The 19,650-nt window shown below is 45.3% G+C and overlaps 1 protein-coding gene across 1 annotated transcript in view; it reads left to right on the forward strand.

Annotated features, from left to right (window-relative positions):
* The window catches only part of LOC147717631 (E3 ubiquitin-protein ligase TRIM39-like), a 246,110-nt gene that overhangs the window by 99,834 nt on the left and 126,626 nt on the right, over positions 1–19,650 (forward strand). Inside the window, exon 5 of the mRNA XM_086924425.1 lies at positions 13,524–13,636. Within this exon, the coding sequence (XP_086780551.1) occupies positions 13,524–13,636 (113 nt within the window). The remainder of the gene's footprint in view (positions 1–13,523; positions 13,637–19,650) is intronic.

The following is a 19,650-nucleotide window of genomic DNA, read 5'->3' on the forward strand; positions in this document are numbered from 1 at the left end:
TTTGAAGAACTTGAGGATCTTTCATTTTCTCACAAACTTGAAAAAATCGACCCTCGTCTGTACATAATCAAAATTGGTTGGTGAAAGTCCCAGCAATAAAATTGTCTCTAATTCATCACTCAATTTTAAGTTGGAGAGATTCATAACTGTATTCGGATTGCCACACTTCATCAATACTTGTTTCGTGTCTCTTTTGGCTTATTTCTTTGACCCTCACCTCCACTGTCTGTTTTTTCTGCTCCTCTTCCCCTCCCTCTGACCTCTTTATCTTTTCTTTGGGGCCGGGATTTGAGTTTGAGGGTCCAGTCTAATTGTAAAAAACACAACTCTTCCAGTACTGCAGGAATTTCTTTCCTTGCCCCCCCCCCTGCCACTTGAGCCTTCATCAGGATCTGTCTCAACTTCTGAGCTCAGCTCCGAGCTCGTTTCTTTATTTTGAGGTTGTGGAGTCTGAAAGCTGCTGGCACCTCATGTTGTTGAACCTTTTCGAAAATGTATAGATTCTACCCATTTGGTAATCCAATTTGTCTCATTGGAATTTATATATATATTCACAGAAAAAACCTCAAGTTTCAGGAACATTATAGTTAGTTGGACATTTCACTCATATAAAACCAGAGAAATGTTGCCATTATAGTTAGTAGAGCTAACTATAACTCGTGCCCCCGCAATGCACTGCTGATGACGTCACATATTACACCACTCATGACATGGTCAGTGACATCACTGATGACATCTCAAATGACATCACTGATGACATCATCCAATGACTGAGTGTTTCTGAAAAGTTTAAGAATGTTATCTATATATACGCCAATGTGTATTGAAGAATGAGTGGGTGTATGAGTGTCTGTATGGATGACCTTGTGGGTGCGTGACTGAATGTATAAGTGAGTGATTAAACGTGTCTTGGTGAATGCATGGGAGAGTGACTAATCTGTGTGAATGTCTGTATCAGTCTGTCAGTTGGTGTGTAAGTATCTGCATAGGTTGGTGAGTAGCTACATGAGTGTCTATATGGGTTAATGATTAGTTGTCTGAGTGTCTGTGTGGGTGCCTGAGTGTCTGGGTGGATGGTTGGGGGTGTGACTACCTGTATGAATTTGTGAGTTGGCGATTTACTGGGTGTATGGTTTCATGAGTGCATCTGTGAGGGGCTTTATTGCTGGGTGAGTGTGTGTGTGTGTGTGTAGACATATGAATCAGCGAGTGGGTATGTACTAACTGGTATTGTTGTGTCTATGGTTTCGAGAATGTTGATCTGTATTTTTGAGTAGGTGTATGAAACTTTATATTAGGGTGTGAGGAGGTGCATCAGATATTAAGTGGATGATGTCATCAGTGATGTCATTTGAGATGTCATCAGTAATGTCACTGATCATGTCATGAGTGATGTAATATGTGACATCATCAGCAGTGCATTGCGGGGGCACAAGTTATAGTTAGCTCTACTAACTATAACAACTGAATTTCTGTGGTTTTATACTAGTGAAATGTCCAAATAACTATAACGTTCCCGAAACCTGTGTTTTTTTCAGTGAATTTCTAAGGTTTTTTAAATGCTAACTTCTAACTATTAACGTCCCTGAAACCTATGTTGTTTTCAGTGAATTTCTAAGGTTTTTTAAATTTTTTAATTTCTAACTATAAAGTAGTAGTCATGTTAGCAGAGTGGTGCAGAAAGGGGCCTGGGCCTCCAACCAGCGCTCAGCAATTTCGCTGTGTAGAATTTACAGGAGGTACTAGGAGGGCTACTTGACCCCCAAAGTCCTTCAGGAGTAAAGTGGACTTCATCCCCCAACCAGTAGTGTGCCAGGAGGCGCGTTTGCATAGTGGTGGAGAAAGGTGAGCGTGGCCTCCGAAGACTTATTATTAGGGAAGTTTATAAAGCGCCTGGTTACGCGCACCGGCGTGTCCCCGCGCTATGATAAGTGAAGTGAAACAGTCCCAGATGCCCTTATGGTCGCCTACCTCCCATATAAGTGAGTTTTAAGTTTTTTTCTGAAGATGGACTCTGAAGGCTCCAAACGTAACTCCAAAGGGAGGGTATTCCATTGCTTGGCGGCCAGATATCTAAAAGACCTGCCCCCCATTCGGGCCTTCTTTATTTTAGGGACCTTCAGTAGTCCTGACCGGGAGGATCGAAGATCCCGCGTAGGCTCGTAACGAGTCACCAAATTCCGTAGCGGAGCAGGGGCTTTGCCGCTCAGAATGCGGTGACACGTAGTGAGAGCCTTAAACTCCACCCTTCTTTTAACAGGGAGCCAGTGTAATGCCTGGAGCGCTGCTTTAGAGGGAGATCTCTTTGGGAGCCTCAGGACTAAACGAGCGGCTGCATTTTGCAGCACCTGGAGACGGCCTATGGCTTTCCCTGTGGCCCCCAGATACAGCAAATTGCCATAATCTAGGCGCGACGTGACTAGGGCATGCACCAGCATTCGGCGCGCTGTAATGGGTAGGAGGTCTAAGACCTTCCTTAAGGTTTTCAGAACGCCGAAGCATGTCCCTACCATCCGGCCAATCTAGGGGCCAAAGGCCAGGTCAACGTCCCGCCACACTCCAAGATTTTTTGCTTCCTGACATGGGGCCAGGGTTTCTCCCAGGCAGGAAGGCCACCATGCCGACGACCAGACAGACGGCTCTCTCCCTACCACGAGTACCTCGGTCTTGCTACCGTTTAGCTTCAAACAGTTGGTGGACATCCAGGTTGCAAGTTCTTGCATACAATCTCTGAAGATGTCCGCCGCAAGACCAGGCATACGTGAGAGGGAGATGACCAACTGCGTGTCGTCGGCATAGGACACTAGGCGCAAACCATGTCTTTCTACAATTGCCGCCAGCGGGGAGACATAAAGATTAAACAAGGTTGGGCTCAGGGACGAGCCCTGTGGCATGCCCTGGCCCAAACTGATCTCCCTGGAGTAACAGTCTCCCAGACGGACTTGAAAACATCTGTTTGCCAGGAAGGACTGGATCCATCCAAGCGCAGCTCCTGATACCCCTCCTTCATTCAGACACTGTAGCAAGATGGAGTGTGCTACAGTGTCGAATGCTGCGCTTAGGTCCAGAAGGATCAGGGCCATGGTCTGGCCCTCATCCACACCCTGTCGTAAAGCCTCTACTGCCATGAGGAGTGCTTACACCGTTGAATGGCGAGGGCGGAAGCCAAACTGAGAATCGTGGAGCAGGGAAGCCTCCTCCACGAAATTCATCAGTTGAAGGTTCGCTATTTTCTCTGCGACCTTCGCCATATATGGCAGGAGAGAGATGGGATGGAGATTTTCAAATTTTTCAAAACTGATGTTGGGCTTTTTCTGCAAGGGGAGTACCACCGCCCGTTTCCAGGCAATAGGTACCGTCTGGGTCTCAAAAGAGGAATCCAGTAAATGGCGGATGTAAGACTTCAGTACTGGCAGACTGCCCCTCAGCCGTTTGGGTGTGGTGGGGTCCCTAGAAGATCCCGACTTTATGGATCCACAGATTTGGATAAGTGCCTCAGTAGGCGGAGTGATAAATGTGGTCAGCCGTTTATCCCCCCTCTCCTTGGTTGTCACCTTGAGTTCAGGGCTTTCGCTAGCTTGATTGGGGAAGGCAGAATATATCTTTGCTACCTTATTGGCGAAAAACTCTGCTATGCGATTGCAATTATCCACCGAGCAAAGTTCTGCACGGACTGACGTGGGCTTCCCTGCCGAGAGTGATTTATAAATTAAGAACAATTCTTTTGTGGAATTTTCTGCCTCTTTAATCCTGACATCAAAATATGTTGTTTTAGCCTTCCTAATCAGTCTATGATAGATGCGTCTACTAGCTGCATACTCTACTTTGGATTGAGTGGTAAAGGCTATCCTCCATTGTCTCTCTGCGCGTTTACATACGACCTTAGCCGCTCGCACCTCCTCACTATACCATGGCACCGCTCTCTGAACCCGGCCCCCCGTTTTCGCCAAGCCAAGTGGGCAACACGGTTCAAGGCCTCCGTGATACGCTGGTCAAAGTTAGTGTTGACTTCCTCCACACCCTCCCCCCCTGGGTTGCCCTCTATGACGAGCGCCTGATTAAACTTAGTTAGGGAAAAGGCAGCCCATCTCCGCCTAGGATAATTTGTTACCGACTGCTCCAATGGCCTGGCTCCCTGAATATGGATCAGAAAGGGGACGAGATGATGGTCCGACCAAGGGATGGATACAGGGGTCAGAACCTTCACCTGTTCCCAGAGGTCCCTGGCCGGCTTGTCCGCAGGGTCATCCAGATGGAGGTTGAGATCGCCCAGCACCATAAATTTATCTGCGCGCAGTGCGGCCTCTGTGATGCCCTCTATCAGGCTCTCGCCAAATCTCACCGCCATGCCCGGTGGCCTATATATCAGGAGGCCCTTCACTGTACAGCCTTCATTAACAAAAATGGAGAAGGCACCTGCTTCACTATCCTCAATCATAGTCCGCTCCATCTGGCATTTTCGTCCCTGCAATCCCGCCACCTCTTCTTAGCAGCCTGTCTTGCCTTAGTAGGGAATAGCCATCAGGGATGGCTTCAATGATTTCAGGCATGGAGTCCGAGTCAAGCCACGTTTCCGTAAGAAAGACTAGATCCCATTTCTTCTCATTAAGGAGATCATGCATGTCTAGTCGGTGCTTACGCAAGGATCGAACATTGAGTAAACCACAAACTAGATCCTGATTCTCACTAATAGCTGCATTCCCTGGTTTGAAGGTGAAATTACAGTGACTACAGCCTGTATTTTCCTCGGCATTCATGCCGTGCAAGCATGGGCCGCGACGCTGGCTGCAGAGAGATAGTAAGTCATCTCAACTCCAGCGTATATGTCTCATCGGATGTGCAGGGGGCATGGCCCTAGCCCGCGCCCGGCCGCGGAGGGGCCCCGACGGGCTTAACTTAGGCGCAACTTCGGCGTGCCTTCGTCGCGCCCGCTGCGCTCGCCCGCTGCGCTGTCGACAACACATCCGCCTTATGTCCCCCCAGCGTCCCAACAACTAGAGCGCTGCAGGTAGCTGCCGGAAGTAGCTGGCTCGGACCTTCCACGCCCTCTGCTCGAACGGTGCTAGTCACCGGCGTCAGAACGAGGCGGGAAGGAGGGACGAGTCCAGCGCTTCTGCAAACTGTTGCTGCAACTGCCTGCCTGCCTTCAGGTAAGACCTCAGCAGAACAGGACAGCAGAAGGCCCCCAGATAAAAATGCAACAGCGCGAGTACAAATGAGCAGCACACAGGTAGCGCACACGCTCTCACTCGCACCGATGTCCAAGTTAATTTAAAAATGAGCTCACACGCTCTGCCAGCATAAAAGTATTAAAATCACCAATGCGCCGGTGAGCGCGCCGTTAAAGCGGCAGGGACACTGCCACTGTCCACTTACCACGCGAGGCTTCAGGATCCAGTGCCTTATATCCCCCCCAGCGTCCCAACAACTAGAGCGCTGCAGGTAGCTGCCGGAAGTAGCTGGCTCGGACCTTCCACGCCCTCTGCTCGAACGGTGCTAGTCACCGGCGTCAGAACGAGGCGGGAAGGAGGGACGAGTCCAGCGCTTCTGCAAACTGTTGCTGCAACTGCCTGCCTGCCTTCAGGTAAGACCTCAGCAGAACAGGACAGCAGAATGCCCCCAGATGAAAATGCAACAGCGCGAGTACAAATGAGCAGCACTCAGGTAGCGCACACGCTCTCACTCTCACCGATGTCCAAGTTAGTTTAAAAATGAGCTCACACGCTCTGCCAGCATAAAAGTATTAAAATCACCAATGCGCCGGTGAGCGCGCCGTTAAAGCGGCAGGGACACTGCCACTGTCCACTTACCACCGCAATCCTGTCCACTTCTTAGCAATCCTACTGTGTGGGACTTACTGGAGGTAACAGGAGGGGTAGTTGGCCTCCAAAGACAACCATGTGGGCCAACTACCCCTCCTATTACCTCCGGTAAGTCCCACACATCACGTTTGGTAAATTCTCATAGCAGGCCACACCCCCTTTCCCCACCACTCTGCAAACACTCTCCCTGGCACGCTGTTGGATGGGGATTATAGTCTCCTTCACTCCTGGTGGTCCCTAGGGGCCAACTAGCCTACCTGGAACCTTTAGTATTCCCCAGATAGTGGGATTGCTGAGATGTGGAAACAGGACAGTCCCCCTTTCTCCGCCTCTCTGCAAACGCACCTCCTGGCACGCTCTTGGTTGGGGGATAAAGTCCCCTTGCCTACTGAGGGTCCCTGGGACCCAACTAGCCCACCTGTTATCTCTAGTAAGCCCCACACAGCTGAATTGCGCAGAGTGGTCTGAGGCCACACCCCCTTTTACACCACTCGGCAAACGTGCCTCCTTGCGCACTGCTGCTTGGGCAATGAAGTCCTCTTTAGTCCTGAGACCCTCAGGACACAAGAGGACCTCATCGCCCCACCAGCAGTGTGCCAAGAGGTGTGTTTGCACAGTGGTTTGAAAAGGGGGGGTGGCTAGGGACTACCTCTTAGCAATCCCACTGTGTGGGGTTTTCTGGAGGTACCTGGTGGGCTAGTTGGGCCCCAAGGAACCTCAGTAGGCAAGGGGACTTCATCCCCCAACCAAGAGCGTGCCAGGAGGTGTGTTTGCAGAGTGGTGAAGAAAGGGGGCCTGTCCTGTTTCCACCTCTCAGTAATCCCACTATCTGGGGCATAGGATTAAAGGGGATTAATCCCCCAACCCAGAACGGGCTAGCATTTGCAGAGTGGAGAAGAGAGGGGGACGGCACATCCGGCGAGATGCCGGCTTCTTATCCCCCTTTTGTTTTTGAAAGGGGGGCTGTGTGGCCCCCTTCTCTTAATTCTTTTCCTAAGTCACTTTAAAAAAAATAATTAAAGAAACGGGAAGGGGGCTGTGCGCCGGCCCTCCAGAGGCCGATCTGGCCCCGGGGACCCCATCCCCGGGGCTTTGTCTCTTTTTAAAAAATGTGTTTTGTATTTTATGGGAGGAGGGCTCCCCTTCCCTGGGCAAATTTTGGCTCCGGAGACCCCATCCCCCGTTTTTTTTTGTGAGGGGAGCCCCAATGCTCCCGCGGTCCCAGCCGGCTCCCCGCATCCTGCGGGAGCTGGCATAGCTTTTGGACAAGGGGAGCAGCTGACATGCAGATTCCCTTGTCCAAAAGCAATCTGTTTTGCTTAATGGAAGCAAGAGCAGGTTTCCTAATTAAATAAAACCCCGGGGAGGTGGCGTCCCCGGGGCTTGGGGGGCCTGCGAGGCTCCCCCACCCATAATTTAGGAAAGCCCCAGGGAGGTGGCAGTCCCCAAGGCTGCGGGGGCCATGCCCCTGCGCATAATTTAGGAAAGCCCCGGGGAGGTGGCGGTCCCTGGGCTGTGTGGGGGCCACGTGCCCCCTGTGGATTATAATAAAGCCCCGGGGAGGTGGAATCCCGGGAGCTACGGGGGCCCGCCCGGCCTCCACATATATTTGCATATTGTCCCTGGGACCTGGCCCACCTGGGAGCTTATTAAAACGAACCACAGGACATCGCACTGCCTTTTTTTCCGGCGGGATTCACAAATACATTTTCATAAAAATGCTTTTTTGGGACCCCCTGAGCATGCCTAGGGGGTCAGGGTGTTTCTACCCTGCCCCCTTATCTTGTGTTTTACCTTTTTTCTTGTGATTCAGTTCTTCCGAGTCACAAGATGGCTGCCAACACATGTTTGAAGTGTTAGCAGCCAATCGGAAAAAAGCTTGTGATCGGGAGGGTTCAGCCAATCAAATCTCACAATTCTCAAATATCGATATCTGTAAATCTTTAAATATCTCAAAAACTACTGAACGGATTTATACCATTTAAATAAAAGCGTGTTTTCCAGACCAAGATCTATCTCTCCGCCAAATTTGGTGTAATTCCGTTCAGGAATGGCCATGTCGACATGTCCACATGCCCATAGCCTCAACAATCCTGACATGGACGTTGTTGGTTTCCATAACGGCAGTCACTGGAGCATGGGGGCTGAGATACCGAGCACAATGCAAGCTTTAAATCGTCAAACCCAGATTCATTAATTGAAAACATGCTCCTACTGGAACTTTTTCTGCAAACCCTTATGTGCTCCGTAGCTGAAAAAGGCAGCACCTTTGCTAACCATGAATATTAGCCATGGAAAAAAATACACTCGTCCTGGGAGAGCCTTTCAAAAATAACTCCTCTGAACTCTGTGCGCCTACTCCCTTAAGGACAATCCACCTACAGGCGATACTGTTCACATGTCTGTGCAGGTCTACACACTCAATCATTTAACAACGGAAAAGGGGACAAAGAACCCCTTGTCCCTGCCACCCAAATCACACTCCCAAAACACAGCGCAAGCCCACTCACCACCAGATGGGGTACCCTGCCAGCACCCGGGTGCCACTCACTACACACGAGACCAATATGCCCAGCAGCTACTGGATATCAGTCCTGGGATGAGGGGTTATGGGCAGGGGAAGAAATTCAGGGAGCCTGGCTTACAAACATCCAGGGAGGAGAAAAACACACCAGAGGCACTGCTTAAAAAACAAAATACCTCCACAAATCTCAGGCGCTGCGAAGTGCAGGAGACAAGCGAGTCCTGTCATGTTGGAGCTCTTACTGTCTCATATTGCTCATCAGCTGCAGGACAGCACACAGCGAGGCAAATTCAAACATACCCCAGAAGTGGCGGAGGTACACCAGCAGGGTCCCCCATGTCTGCTCCCGCAGGGGCTGGAAGTCGGTTGATGGATTATTTCCAGGGCACGTCTGCGGGCCAGGTTATGATACAGAAAAGGAACATGTTCTGCTGCTGTCGTGACTGACAAGCCAGGATGGTGGCCGTGGGTGTGGCCTCTCGGGTTATGGAGTACATATAACATGGTTTGTCGCTGCTGTGGAGTATTCAAGTCACTAACCTAGTGCGCCAAGGAGCACACTAGTGCAGCCAGCACAGACACTTGCACCTGCAAACACACTCACCCTGGGCCGCAGCTGTCAGAAAGGATCTTCCGACGAATGAAGCACTTTCCCTGAGTGTGCTACGGCCAGTCCAGAGTGCACCTAGAAGGTCGGTTTGCAACCAGAAATAGGCCCGGGCAGCCCAAAAAAAGTGGCCCACTTTTGAGGAGGGTGACCTTTCATAAGGCACTGCTTAGTTAGCATCAGGAAGCTCATTTTTGAAGAAATGTGTGGTACATTAAGCACTTTTAAGCTTGAAGGGTCAGTAGCATTGGTGAAGACTGGAAACACTATGGCTATAAAAGCTGAATACTTATTCCAGTCTCAACATCTTGCACAAGTTTGCATGAATCCTGCTGCCAATCATCTAGGTCCAAGACTGTGATTATAACAGCAATCAGAAATCTAGTACAAATCCAAGGGGCAAAGGGGGTTAGGTTAGGATCCCTGGGAAAAGAACCTACGACAAGTGGAAGAGAGAACGCAGGGTGTTGGGGGCGGTTTGGAGTTAAATCAAGGAATGGGTCCCTACTATTAGCAGCAATAAAAAAGGTATTTCGCCTTTCCTCATTACTACAGGAAGATTTATAAATGAGTAACAAAGTTAGGAAAACCCAGGAAACTTTGTAACCTTTACAGTTTAACAATAATCGTTTGTCTTCAGCGCCTCTGTGACTCCCACATTTTTCATAACTTTACAATATAAATGTACAATTCACCATCCATTAGCGTGAAAGCCTGTCCTTTCTTTGGTCTGCGATTGGCCACGCCATGTAAATACGAACTGCATAGCTAGGCACTTAAAAGGTACCAAAGGCGAGACCTATTGGCTATTCCAATGCTTGTTTATAATGCAAGTAGTTAATAATAACCTATTATTCACTAGCATAATAAAAAAATATGCCCACCTTGCTGCAGCTTGACGCGGTATATCATGGCTGGCGAAGACACACAGAGGCACCTGCAACAGTCATCAGCGAGATTGACCAGGACTAGCAAAGCCTTAGCCTTGGACTTTGGATCCTGCCAGGCCTCAAGACCTCCCCATCAGTGACATGCTGTAGTGTCAATGGTACAGGATACCTGGACACTTTTGTGGTAATCCCTTCCGTGCCCAGGGCTACCCATGCCGTCAGCTCATCTTCTCCCATCTCATCACAGGGAGAGGGGTTGGCAAGAGTCTCACTCACCACACCCTACCTTATGCCAAGATGTGGTGAAGTGGCCTTTGAGCCATTCACACCTAGTGGTCAGTGACTGAGTGAGTGAGAATGAAGAAAAGTGAAGGCGGTAATTCTTGCTATATGATGTACCTAGGTAAAATTCATGCACACAAGCTGTAAATCCTGGCATATGGAACAGCCGTGGCAAAAGGCTGACATACTGGGCATAATTCTAGGTAGAAGGGAAGCCTGCATCAAAATACAGGCACTGGCATATTGGAGGTAATTTTTGGCATATGGGATGTGGCACCCATGGAAAAATGTTGGTGCGGGCACACGAGAGGTAGTTTGTTGCCTGTGTGACACCAGTGGTAAATTGCTGGCACTGACTTACTGGAGATCATTCTTGGCATAAATAGAAAAAACTGAACTGCCCTACTCAAGATAATTTTGGGTATTATTGAGGACAACCATGGAATATTGGGCATGGGATGCAGGCAACCACAACAAAATTCTGGCCTTGACATTCTAGTGGTAATTTTGACCTTTAGATCAACCATCAGACATATATGCATGCAGTCAATAGCAACATTGTGCCACTAAGATTTTGTATGTAATTATTGGCATTAAACGAGTGCCCCTGGCATATGGGACCCATCCTCACCAAAATAATTCTAGCCCTGACAAATGGAGATAATTATTTACATATAGGGGCACCCGCTGCACATTTTGAATGAAATGGGGTCAAACGTTTTCATTGACTTGGCATACCTTTAAAATACTTCAGTATTTAGAAAGTGCACTTTGAGAGACAATGGTTTTTGTGCAAGATTATGTGAAAATTCTGCTTTACAATACACTATTTAACCTCCTTTAAAAAAGGGTTTTTAGGGGGAGACACCCCAGGAACCTTCCTTGAAGTTGGGCATGCTCACTTTGCTTGCTCACAGGAATGCAGAGCAAGTATTACACCACTCCACTTTCAAAGCAATTATTTGATTTTGTTCAACCCCTGTATGTAAGGTACAGCCATAAATTATTTTCTTATTTGATTTCTATTATAACGCAATGTGTCCCAGTGTAGGGTGACATAGCAATTTACATCATACTTACATATTGTACACAGAAAATGAATCGTACAAGTGTGTAAATCAATTCATAGGAAATGTTAAATAAGACAATGATGGTTACAAGGTGTAAAAGTAGCGTATCTTACATATTGGTTGGTATAATATGTTAAGAGTGCATGGTCGGGTGAAACACAGACAAGAATTAAAACATAATGCAGTGGTTGGGATTGTCTAGAATGAGACTTTATTACTACCCGAAAAATATTTTTTTAGCATTATCAAAATAAAGAAAGATTGATTAAAATTGAATACGTTTCTGTGCTTTGCAGTTTTTTGTCACCCCACTGTATGCCACTCTTAACGTTACTCCACTCTACGCCACTGCACTCTACTCTATGCCACTGAACCCCAACCCGGCTCCACACAATGCCACTTAACTCTATCGCACTTAACTCTATCCCACTTCACTCTACGCCACTTCACTCTACGCCACTCTACTCAATGCCACTCTAGTCCATTCCACACAATTCTACTCTACACCCTGAATGCCATGTCATTCCACTCTTCTCTACTCTACTCCGCACCACACCACTCTAAGGTACTCCACACCACTCGAGTCTACCCAACTCCACTCTATTCTATGACACTCTACTCGGCTCTCCGCCACTCTACTCTACGACAGAGCACTCTAGTCTATGCCACTCCACTCTACAGTATGCCACTCCGTTTTACTCCACTCCACTCTAAGCCACTCTCTTCTATACCACTCTATTCTATTTCACTCCACTCTCAAACACTTCACTCTACGCAACTCCAAGCCACTCTACTCAACTCTATGCCATACTATCCCACTCCACTCCACTCTACTCTACTCTACTCCAGTCTGCTGTACAACATGGCTAAAATACATTGGCAAAGTCAATAGCTCTTGCATAGTGAAACCTATGGCCTTTGACAGTGCTTGTTTGTTTAGTCCTGTTGCATGTTTAACTTTTGTTTCCTTTTTTTCATTTTTCTTGGTTTCCTTCTTTATATTAGTTTTTTACTATGAGTGTGCCCCCATAGGATCTTTCTTTCTCATTTTGCCTTATCTATTTCTATTTTATAGTTTTCTCTTATCTTTGTGCCATTTGTTTTCTATTGATTTCTTGTTTAATGTTTTTTCATTATTTACTTCTTTCTTTTACTTAATTTTTTAACAGTTAACTCCGCTTTTTACCATTCTATTTTAATGTCTCCTTTGTGTGTCACCTATTATCTTTGTCTTTTTTTGTTGTTGTTTCGTATTTGATAGTTTGACCTGATCTACATTTTTTGTTTCTCATTTTTTAGTTTTCTTTCTGCATATTATATTTTTTTAAACTTTCCTTCACTAGTTTCCATTCTATTTATGAGGCGTGCACCTTTTTGCTTGTTCATATTGTTTCTCTTTCTGTCTTGTTTCTTAGCTCTTCATTTTTACTTCACATTTTTCTTTGTTTCCAGTCTATCTTTTGTCTTTTTCTAACCCGTTCTTTATACGTTATCCTTTTTAAATTTATATCTATATCTTGATTTTTGTTTTTCATCGTAAGTTCCACATATTATTTTATAAAGCAGTATTTTGATGTTCTTTGGAACAGTATGGCTGACTGTGTTGAATGGGTGCTTCTGAAGCATGTTGTGTTCTGGAGGTCACAGTAATTGACAGGCTCTGGCATCCACCCTTCTGACACTGATAAATGGAGTACCTTAAACTTGTGTGTTACAGTGGTATGTTGTTTACAGCATTTAGAAGCATTAGAAGTGTGGTATAATGTGCTATATTAAAAATGTGTATTATTAGGCCTATTCGTTTTTTTAATGTACTTATTATTTATAGATTTACTATCAGAGCATTTTTACATTATTTACTTGCATGATAGTAAATATGAATATTTAAACCATTACCATATTTGGGTTATTGGGTACAACTGATTTTTTCTCCTCACAGTACATGGTCCGTGTCCCATTCTAATCTTTGAGCTTTATCTCACTTCTTTATTTGATGGTCTAGATTTCCAGTCAAGTACTTTCCTTTGGGAAATGCCTCCATTTATTTTTCAGCCTTGTGAACCTCTTGTCTGATCCTTTGCACTCGGAGGTTCTTTACTATGAGAAGTCTCTCCTTTGGTGTCTCATGGCGCTGGCTCAGCCTACTCTTTTGTTCAAAGCCCCATGTTACATTCCTCATATTTCCAGTGGTAGAAGCTGCCTGCCCTCTCCCTGCCTGTTTACAATTTGTTACATATCACTTTTATCTGACAAATACAAATTCCTTAACTACACTTTCCTTCTGAGCAGATAAGAATTTGATACCATCCCCACTTATCTATTTCCAAGGTATGAAAATATGAAAGCTCAGCAAACAACTTCTGACACCATCAAGGAAAAAGAAGATGAGACAGACAAGGTGAAGGGAGTGGACCTGCAGTTAAAGATAATTGAATCATTGGGTGAGAAAACACACAGTTGTCATTATTACGACCATACAAAATGCCTAGTAAATTGCAAATGTCTAGATTTATCAGATCACCAAAATATTCAGTTACTTAATTCCCAACTTATCAATGAGCTTCAAGGCATCAAAGCTGCTAATAAAATTAGCGCAGCAATACAACTCAACTTCATACTACAGACATCAAACTTTGAAGTTCTGTAAAATACCTATATATTTATTCATCCAGTGTTATGGTCCGCAGGGAATCAACCTCGTATGGATAATACTCTGAGTGTTCCCGCTGTGATTTGACCAGTGACAAGTTGAACACAGATAGTTCAGCAACTGACCTAATTCTATTTAGTACATGTTATAGCTATAATAAAAGTTATTGTGAGTCATGCCAGCACACTTTCCCTTCAGAGCCCCCAACATTGCAGACATTACATACACTGCTCCTCAGTCCGACGCGCCATAAACTCCATCACCAACCTCTACCAAGCTGCTAGGGCCCAGAAGCTCCCTCCACATATTAGAAGTTTGGAGAAATGGAACACGTATTTGAATCCACAACTAACGCAGCAGGATTGGGAATACTGTTGTCAGTTGACCAGCGCCCTGACATCTAACGGCAACCTGAGAATAATTCATTTCAAGTAATTATATCAGGCTTATTATACCCTGCATAAGCTATTCAAATATGAGCTTAGATATACTGATGCATGCAAACATTGCAGAACTATGGTTGCTGACTTCTGGCATCTAGCCTGGATATGTCGGGGGATTGCAGCTTTCTGGACTGATGTGATCTGTAGATTGTCCAACATACTTAACATTGACCTGCAGTGTTCCACACACGTGTTGAGCTTGGTGCCATTCCTAAAGAGTGTGGTAGGCAAATTTGTGAGAGTGGCTCTACTCCTGGCTAAGAGACGAGGGGCAATGACATGCTAGAGCACGGCTAGGCCTTCAACTGCACAATGGCTCAGACATCTAGTATATTGCTGTGACAATTTAGTAGTATAGGCGGAGAAACTAACAGCCTGATTCATCAAGCTGTTTGGCGCTCGCAAAGGGCCAGATTCTGAGAATCTGGCCCTTTGCGAGTGCGATTTTTGCATTTGGGATTCATTATCCCAAATGCAAAAATCGCTAATTGCGATCTCGCAATTTTGCGAGGAATTACATTTAAGGAATCTCTATTTGAGATTCCTTAAATGCAATTCATCATCCAATTTTGTTTTGCGAATTCGCAATTTCTGGCCGCAATTTACCGCGAGGTCAGACCTCGTGGTAAATTGCGAAAACTCAGAAAAATGCTTTTAAAAACATTTTTCTGAGTTGCATGTTACACACACACATGTCCTTTGGACATGTGTGTGTGCAACACCTGTGTAAAATTTAATTTGAGGGGTGCTACAGGGTGTTCTTTGGACACCCCTGGCACCCTTCAAATCGCTATCTTATTTGCGATTAGCTAATTGCTAATCGCAAATAAGGAATACTCCCCATTCATTCCTATGGGCCTTTTGGCCCATAGGAATGAATGGCGAGTTATTCCTTATTTACGATTAGCAATTTGCTAATCGCAAATAAGGATTATGTAGGAATCGCATTTCTTTATGCAATTTCTACATGAATCCCGTTTTGCGAGTCCTTAATAGCGATTCGCTATGAATCGCTATTAGGGGCTCGCAAAACGGGGGAATGATGAATCAGGCTGTAAATGCCCTCTCTAGACCAAATGATATTTGGGAGCCCCTGTTACAATACCTGCGATCTGTGGAGCAGAACAAGTCCCCCGAAAATGTGGAACAGTAAGCCTGGGTTCGAGGCATATGAGCTGCAGATTGTACACTTTGCATAGATCGCCATCTGGTGTTGGGCTTGGATGATTGCATGTTGTTTTTGTCTTCGAAGAAGTCTTGTAGTCACGAGACAGGTGATACCTCCTTCAGTGTACAGTGCGCCTGGGCTTCGGCTCCATTGTTAGATTGTTTTTTTCCGCCATCGGGTTCGGATGAAACTTGCTGCGCTCTGGTACGGACCCGTTTCCAGACCCCTTTGACGTGCAATTACATTCACCGACTCTATTGTTTCGATCACGTGCCTTCGACGCGCACCTCGAAAACTTACATCACTCCTTGATGCCTGCGAACCTCGACGCCGGTTGTTGGGCCTACCCGCGACGATATAGACGTACGTCGATGGAACGGTCTGCCTTTAAAAAATGTCCACAGTGTGTTGCTAAATTTCCACACTCAGACCTCCATCCTGTATGCAATTTGTGCCTCTCTTCAGGACATCGAGAGGACAATTGTGAAGCCTCTATCAAAAACAACTAAAGAGTATCTTTAACTATAATATACATAAAACACAAAAGGAGAAACGGTAAGACAACCCGTCAACCATCATACATAAGTGTCCTATGCAGAAACATTAGCTGTGTCAAAAAGGTAGTGAATTCCCAGTGAGGAAAAGGAGCCCTCAGGCACCCACACATGGTAGGTAGCCATTTGTCTTCATCGGGTTCCTATAGTTAGTAGGTGTAAAAATACAACAAACCAAAAAGGTGCAGATTAAAATGAGTGTTGACCACTCCCTCGACCAACACTTTTAATAGAGGGGTGATTCGAACCCAATTAAAAAACAATGTGAATAAACGGACAAAAAAGGGTTAAGTAAATTTGAACCCCCTGTCCTAAAAAACAAATGTGAAGCCTGCCTTTCATTTAAATCGAAAAAGACTTTCCGGGATCGTCGAGCTCGACGCCGAGACATGCAGCGAGGCAGAGGCTCCATTCTGGACATCTTCCATCCAGGTCCCGACAACCTTCCGGAGCCAGAAGAAATCATGGACTCTGAAGCAGACGTCTCCGATGCCGATGATGACATCACTCCAGCTCAAAGGGAGTACTGAAACCCCGGCCCGGCCCAGCCCAAAACAATAGCACCGGTAACACCTTCGCCTTCAGGCTCAGGTTTACACATTACCAAGACTTCGAAAGCCCCGCCTTTGGGCTCGGCACCGAAGGACAGACAAAAGCCATCCGACTCGAGCCAACCACTCGGCGCCGAAAAACCACCCTCGGCACCAAAGGTACAACCATCTGAGTTGCAGCGCCCTCTTCTGTCGACACGGACGAAGCACTCGGTGCCGAAACCTATTAAAGACCCCTTGGCACCGGAAGACTCTGATAAAAAGTCGGCACCGAAGCAACTCGATAAGGCATCGACACCAAAACAGCCGAATAAACCATCGGCACTGAAAAAAATGGATAAAACTTAGGTCCCGAAACAAACTGAAAAACCTTCGGCACCGAAGCACATAGAAAAGACTTTAGTACCATCAAAACACAAGGCACCGAAAACTTCGGAACCGAGTAAAGCTGTTGTACCGGACAATGTTGCAAAACACCTAAAATCAGTTCCTAAGGACAATTCTTCGACACCAAGCAAGTCTGTGGAGTTCGAAGAGCTTTTTTTCCCAGATCCAAAGCAGACTACTATATTTAGCCACCCAAAGTCCTCCAAAGAAAATTCATATATCTACTAACACTTCTCCTCCACCTTCACCTCTACCACCTGCTAACACTAACTTAATAATTCTCCAGATTAATGGATAGAGGTGATTCACAGGGAAATGGAGATTTAGATGAGGATGTAATGCCATTGAGTCCTGTTAATTCACCACAGGAGCCAGACTCATGGCATGATTATAACACTGATCCTGATCTAACAAATTTTACAGATTTCTACCCCTCAAAGCCATCCCCAGCAGATGATAATGTGGGGTTTGCACAGCTTATTAAAATAGCAGCTGCATATCATAAAGTCAAACTTCATGCAGACCCTGTAGAGGACGATTTTTTGTTGGAAACTTTTGCACAACCACAAAAACCTACTCATGTCTTACTTATGCTACAAGGCCTTATCAGACATGCTCCTGAGGTGTTTAAAGACTGTTAAAGTACGGTTTCTTTAGAGTACATAGATGGACACAGACAAGGGCTTCAAGTGAGGCTCTTTATTGCCAATGATCTGCAGTTGAGACAATTTGCCAGTAGGACTGCAAAGAGATCTGGTTTTACAGAAAGGAAATCAGTCCTTATATACATTTTACAGAACCTGGATACATTAATCATTAACATCAACATCATGGTGTGAGCATTTCACAAATAGTCCACGTGTACATGGACACATTAATTATTAACAACAACATCATGTGGTGAGCATTTCACAAATAGTCCACATGTACATTTACCTTATACATGACGCACATGACCATGACAATAGCCAATCTCTTACGCTACTGCCTCCTGACCTAGAGCCTAAGTCTGTTATCTTGTTTTTGTCAAACATGCACTATTTGAGGTGGTCAGCAGACGCACAATTTCCACACACGATATTTGTCCTAAGCAAACACTTTTACCCAAGCAGGGGCAGAGCAGATTGACACGTCCCAGTTCAGAGAGCCAATTCTAGGAATTAACTCTCTGAACCAGCTTCTGTAAACAGGTGAAGGCCAGTGAATGTTACACATGTTTGAGTTGCATTAGAAGGGACACGTACTCATTCGTTTGCAATCCATTTGGTTTTAACTGAATTTCAGACAATTTAGCTTAACCATCTGTGCACCATGGAGCAACCTTTCATTATGATTAGTGGGCTCATATTATTTGTAAGCAGGTGAAAGACAGAAAATAATGTAAAACTATGGTTCACTTTAATGTAGACTTTCACCAAAGGGCTGATTAATTTTTCATTTTTCACAAATGACCCTTTGAACCTTAGTTTAAAATTATTTCATCTTGAAGCATATCAATACTCAATAATTATATTGTCTATCCTTATCATTGTCAGAAATGTCTATGTGCTTTAATTCAGTAGTGACTGTTTGCATCATTATTCTTTCCTTTTCCTTTGATCTCCTCATTGGGCATTTTGTCAGCTGTCCCAATAGTTGACAGCACATTGGCAGGCAATTAATGAATAGACAACAGCCTATTGTTAGTAGGAAAATTGTTATGAACGCCATTCCTATCTTCCAACCCCATGCGCTCAACCAACTCCAAAGTGAACCTCCTATATCCCATGTGCCGGAATCCTTATGTGCTTCTTCACCTATATGATGCAGTCTTTTTATTGCTTCCCTGACAGTAACAGAGGAGTCAGAGACATAGGTGCAACAGGACGCCCCTATAATTGCACAGACTCCTCCCCTTTCTGCTAGCATCATGTCAAGAATCATTCTATTTTGTAACTAAACTAATCTCACAGCTTGAAGCTCTACTGTAATATTTTCAAGTATACTTGTTGTTTCATTTATTGTTGCTTCTAGTAGTCTGGACAATCTACGTATATCCCCAGAGTTGATAGATGGAGCAATCCATGGTATCACCCCTTTAAATATATCACCTGCTATTTGTGATGCTGTATCCCTTTGATCCACACTTCTCCTGCCTCGCCGTGGTGCATGTCTTTGCATGTCCCTTCGTACTTCTTTTGTGTCTTTTATCGCTATAGCAGGTAGTACAAAACCTAGATGACAACAACCATTCCAATCTGTTGGAAGCCATGTATAAGCCCTTTCTCCACAAATAAAATAAATTGAGTCACCTACGTAAAGTGGAATACTATTATTTCCGGCCGTCATTTCAAATGTCATGTTACAATTTGTACTATTTCCCACCTGATATGTCCCATTACTTTTAATACAAATACTCCCTATTGCGTTGTCTTTTCTTAATTTTAACTTCAAAAATGGTATATTCTTATTTGTCTCTTTCGATGGGCCTGCTATCCCAGTGCTTGTATTCTGAGTTGGAAAGAGCGGAGTAAAGATGTCAGACAGGGGGAATGTTGCATTGTGTTCTATTACTTCCATGCAGTTCCCCAGTGTCAGAATATCTGCCATATATTTGTTATATAATGTTCCTGCAGGTGGAGCCATAGTTGTCCCTGCACCAGAAGTACTTTTCTTTAAATTCTGCAAAACAGCTATTAGCTCGATTTTTACTATTGTTATGT

Source organism: Lissotriton vulgaris, chromosome 5 (genome assembly GCF_964263255.1).
Source record: "Lissotriton vulgaris chromosome 5, aLisVul1.2, whole genome shotgun sequence".
NCBI lineage: Eukaryota > Metazoa > Chordata > Amphibia > Caudata > Salamandridae > Lissotriton > Lissotriton vulgaris.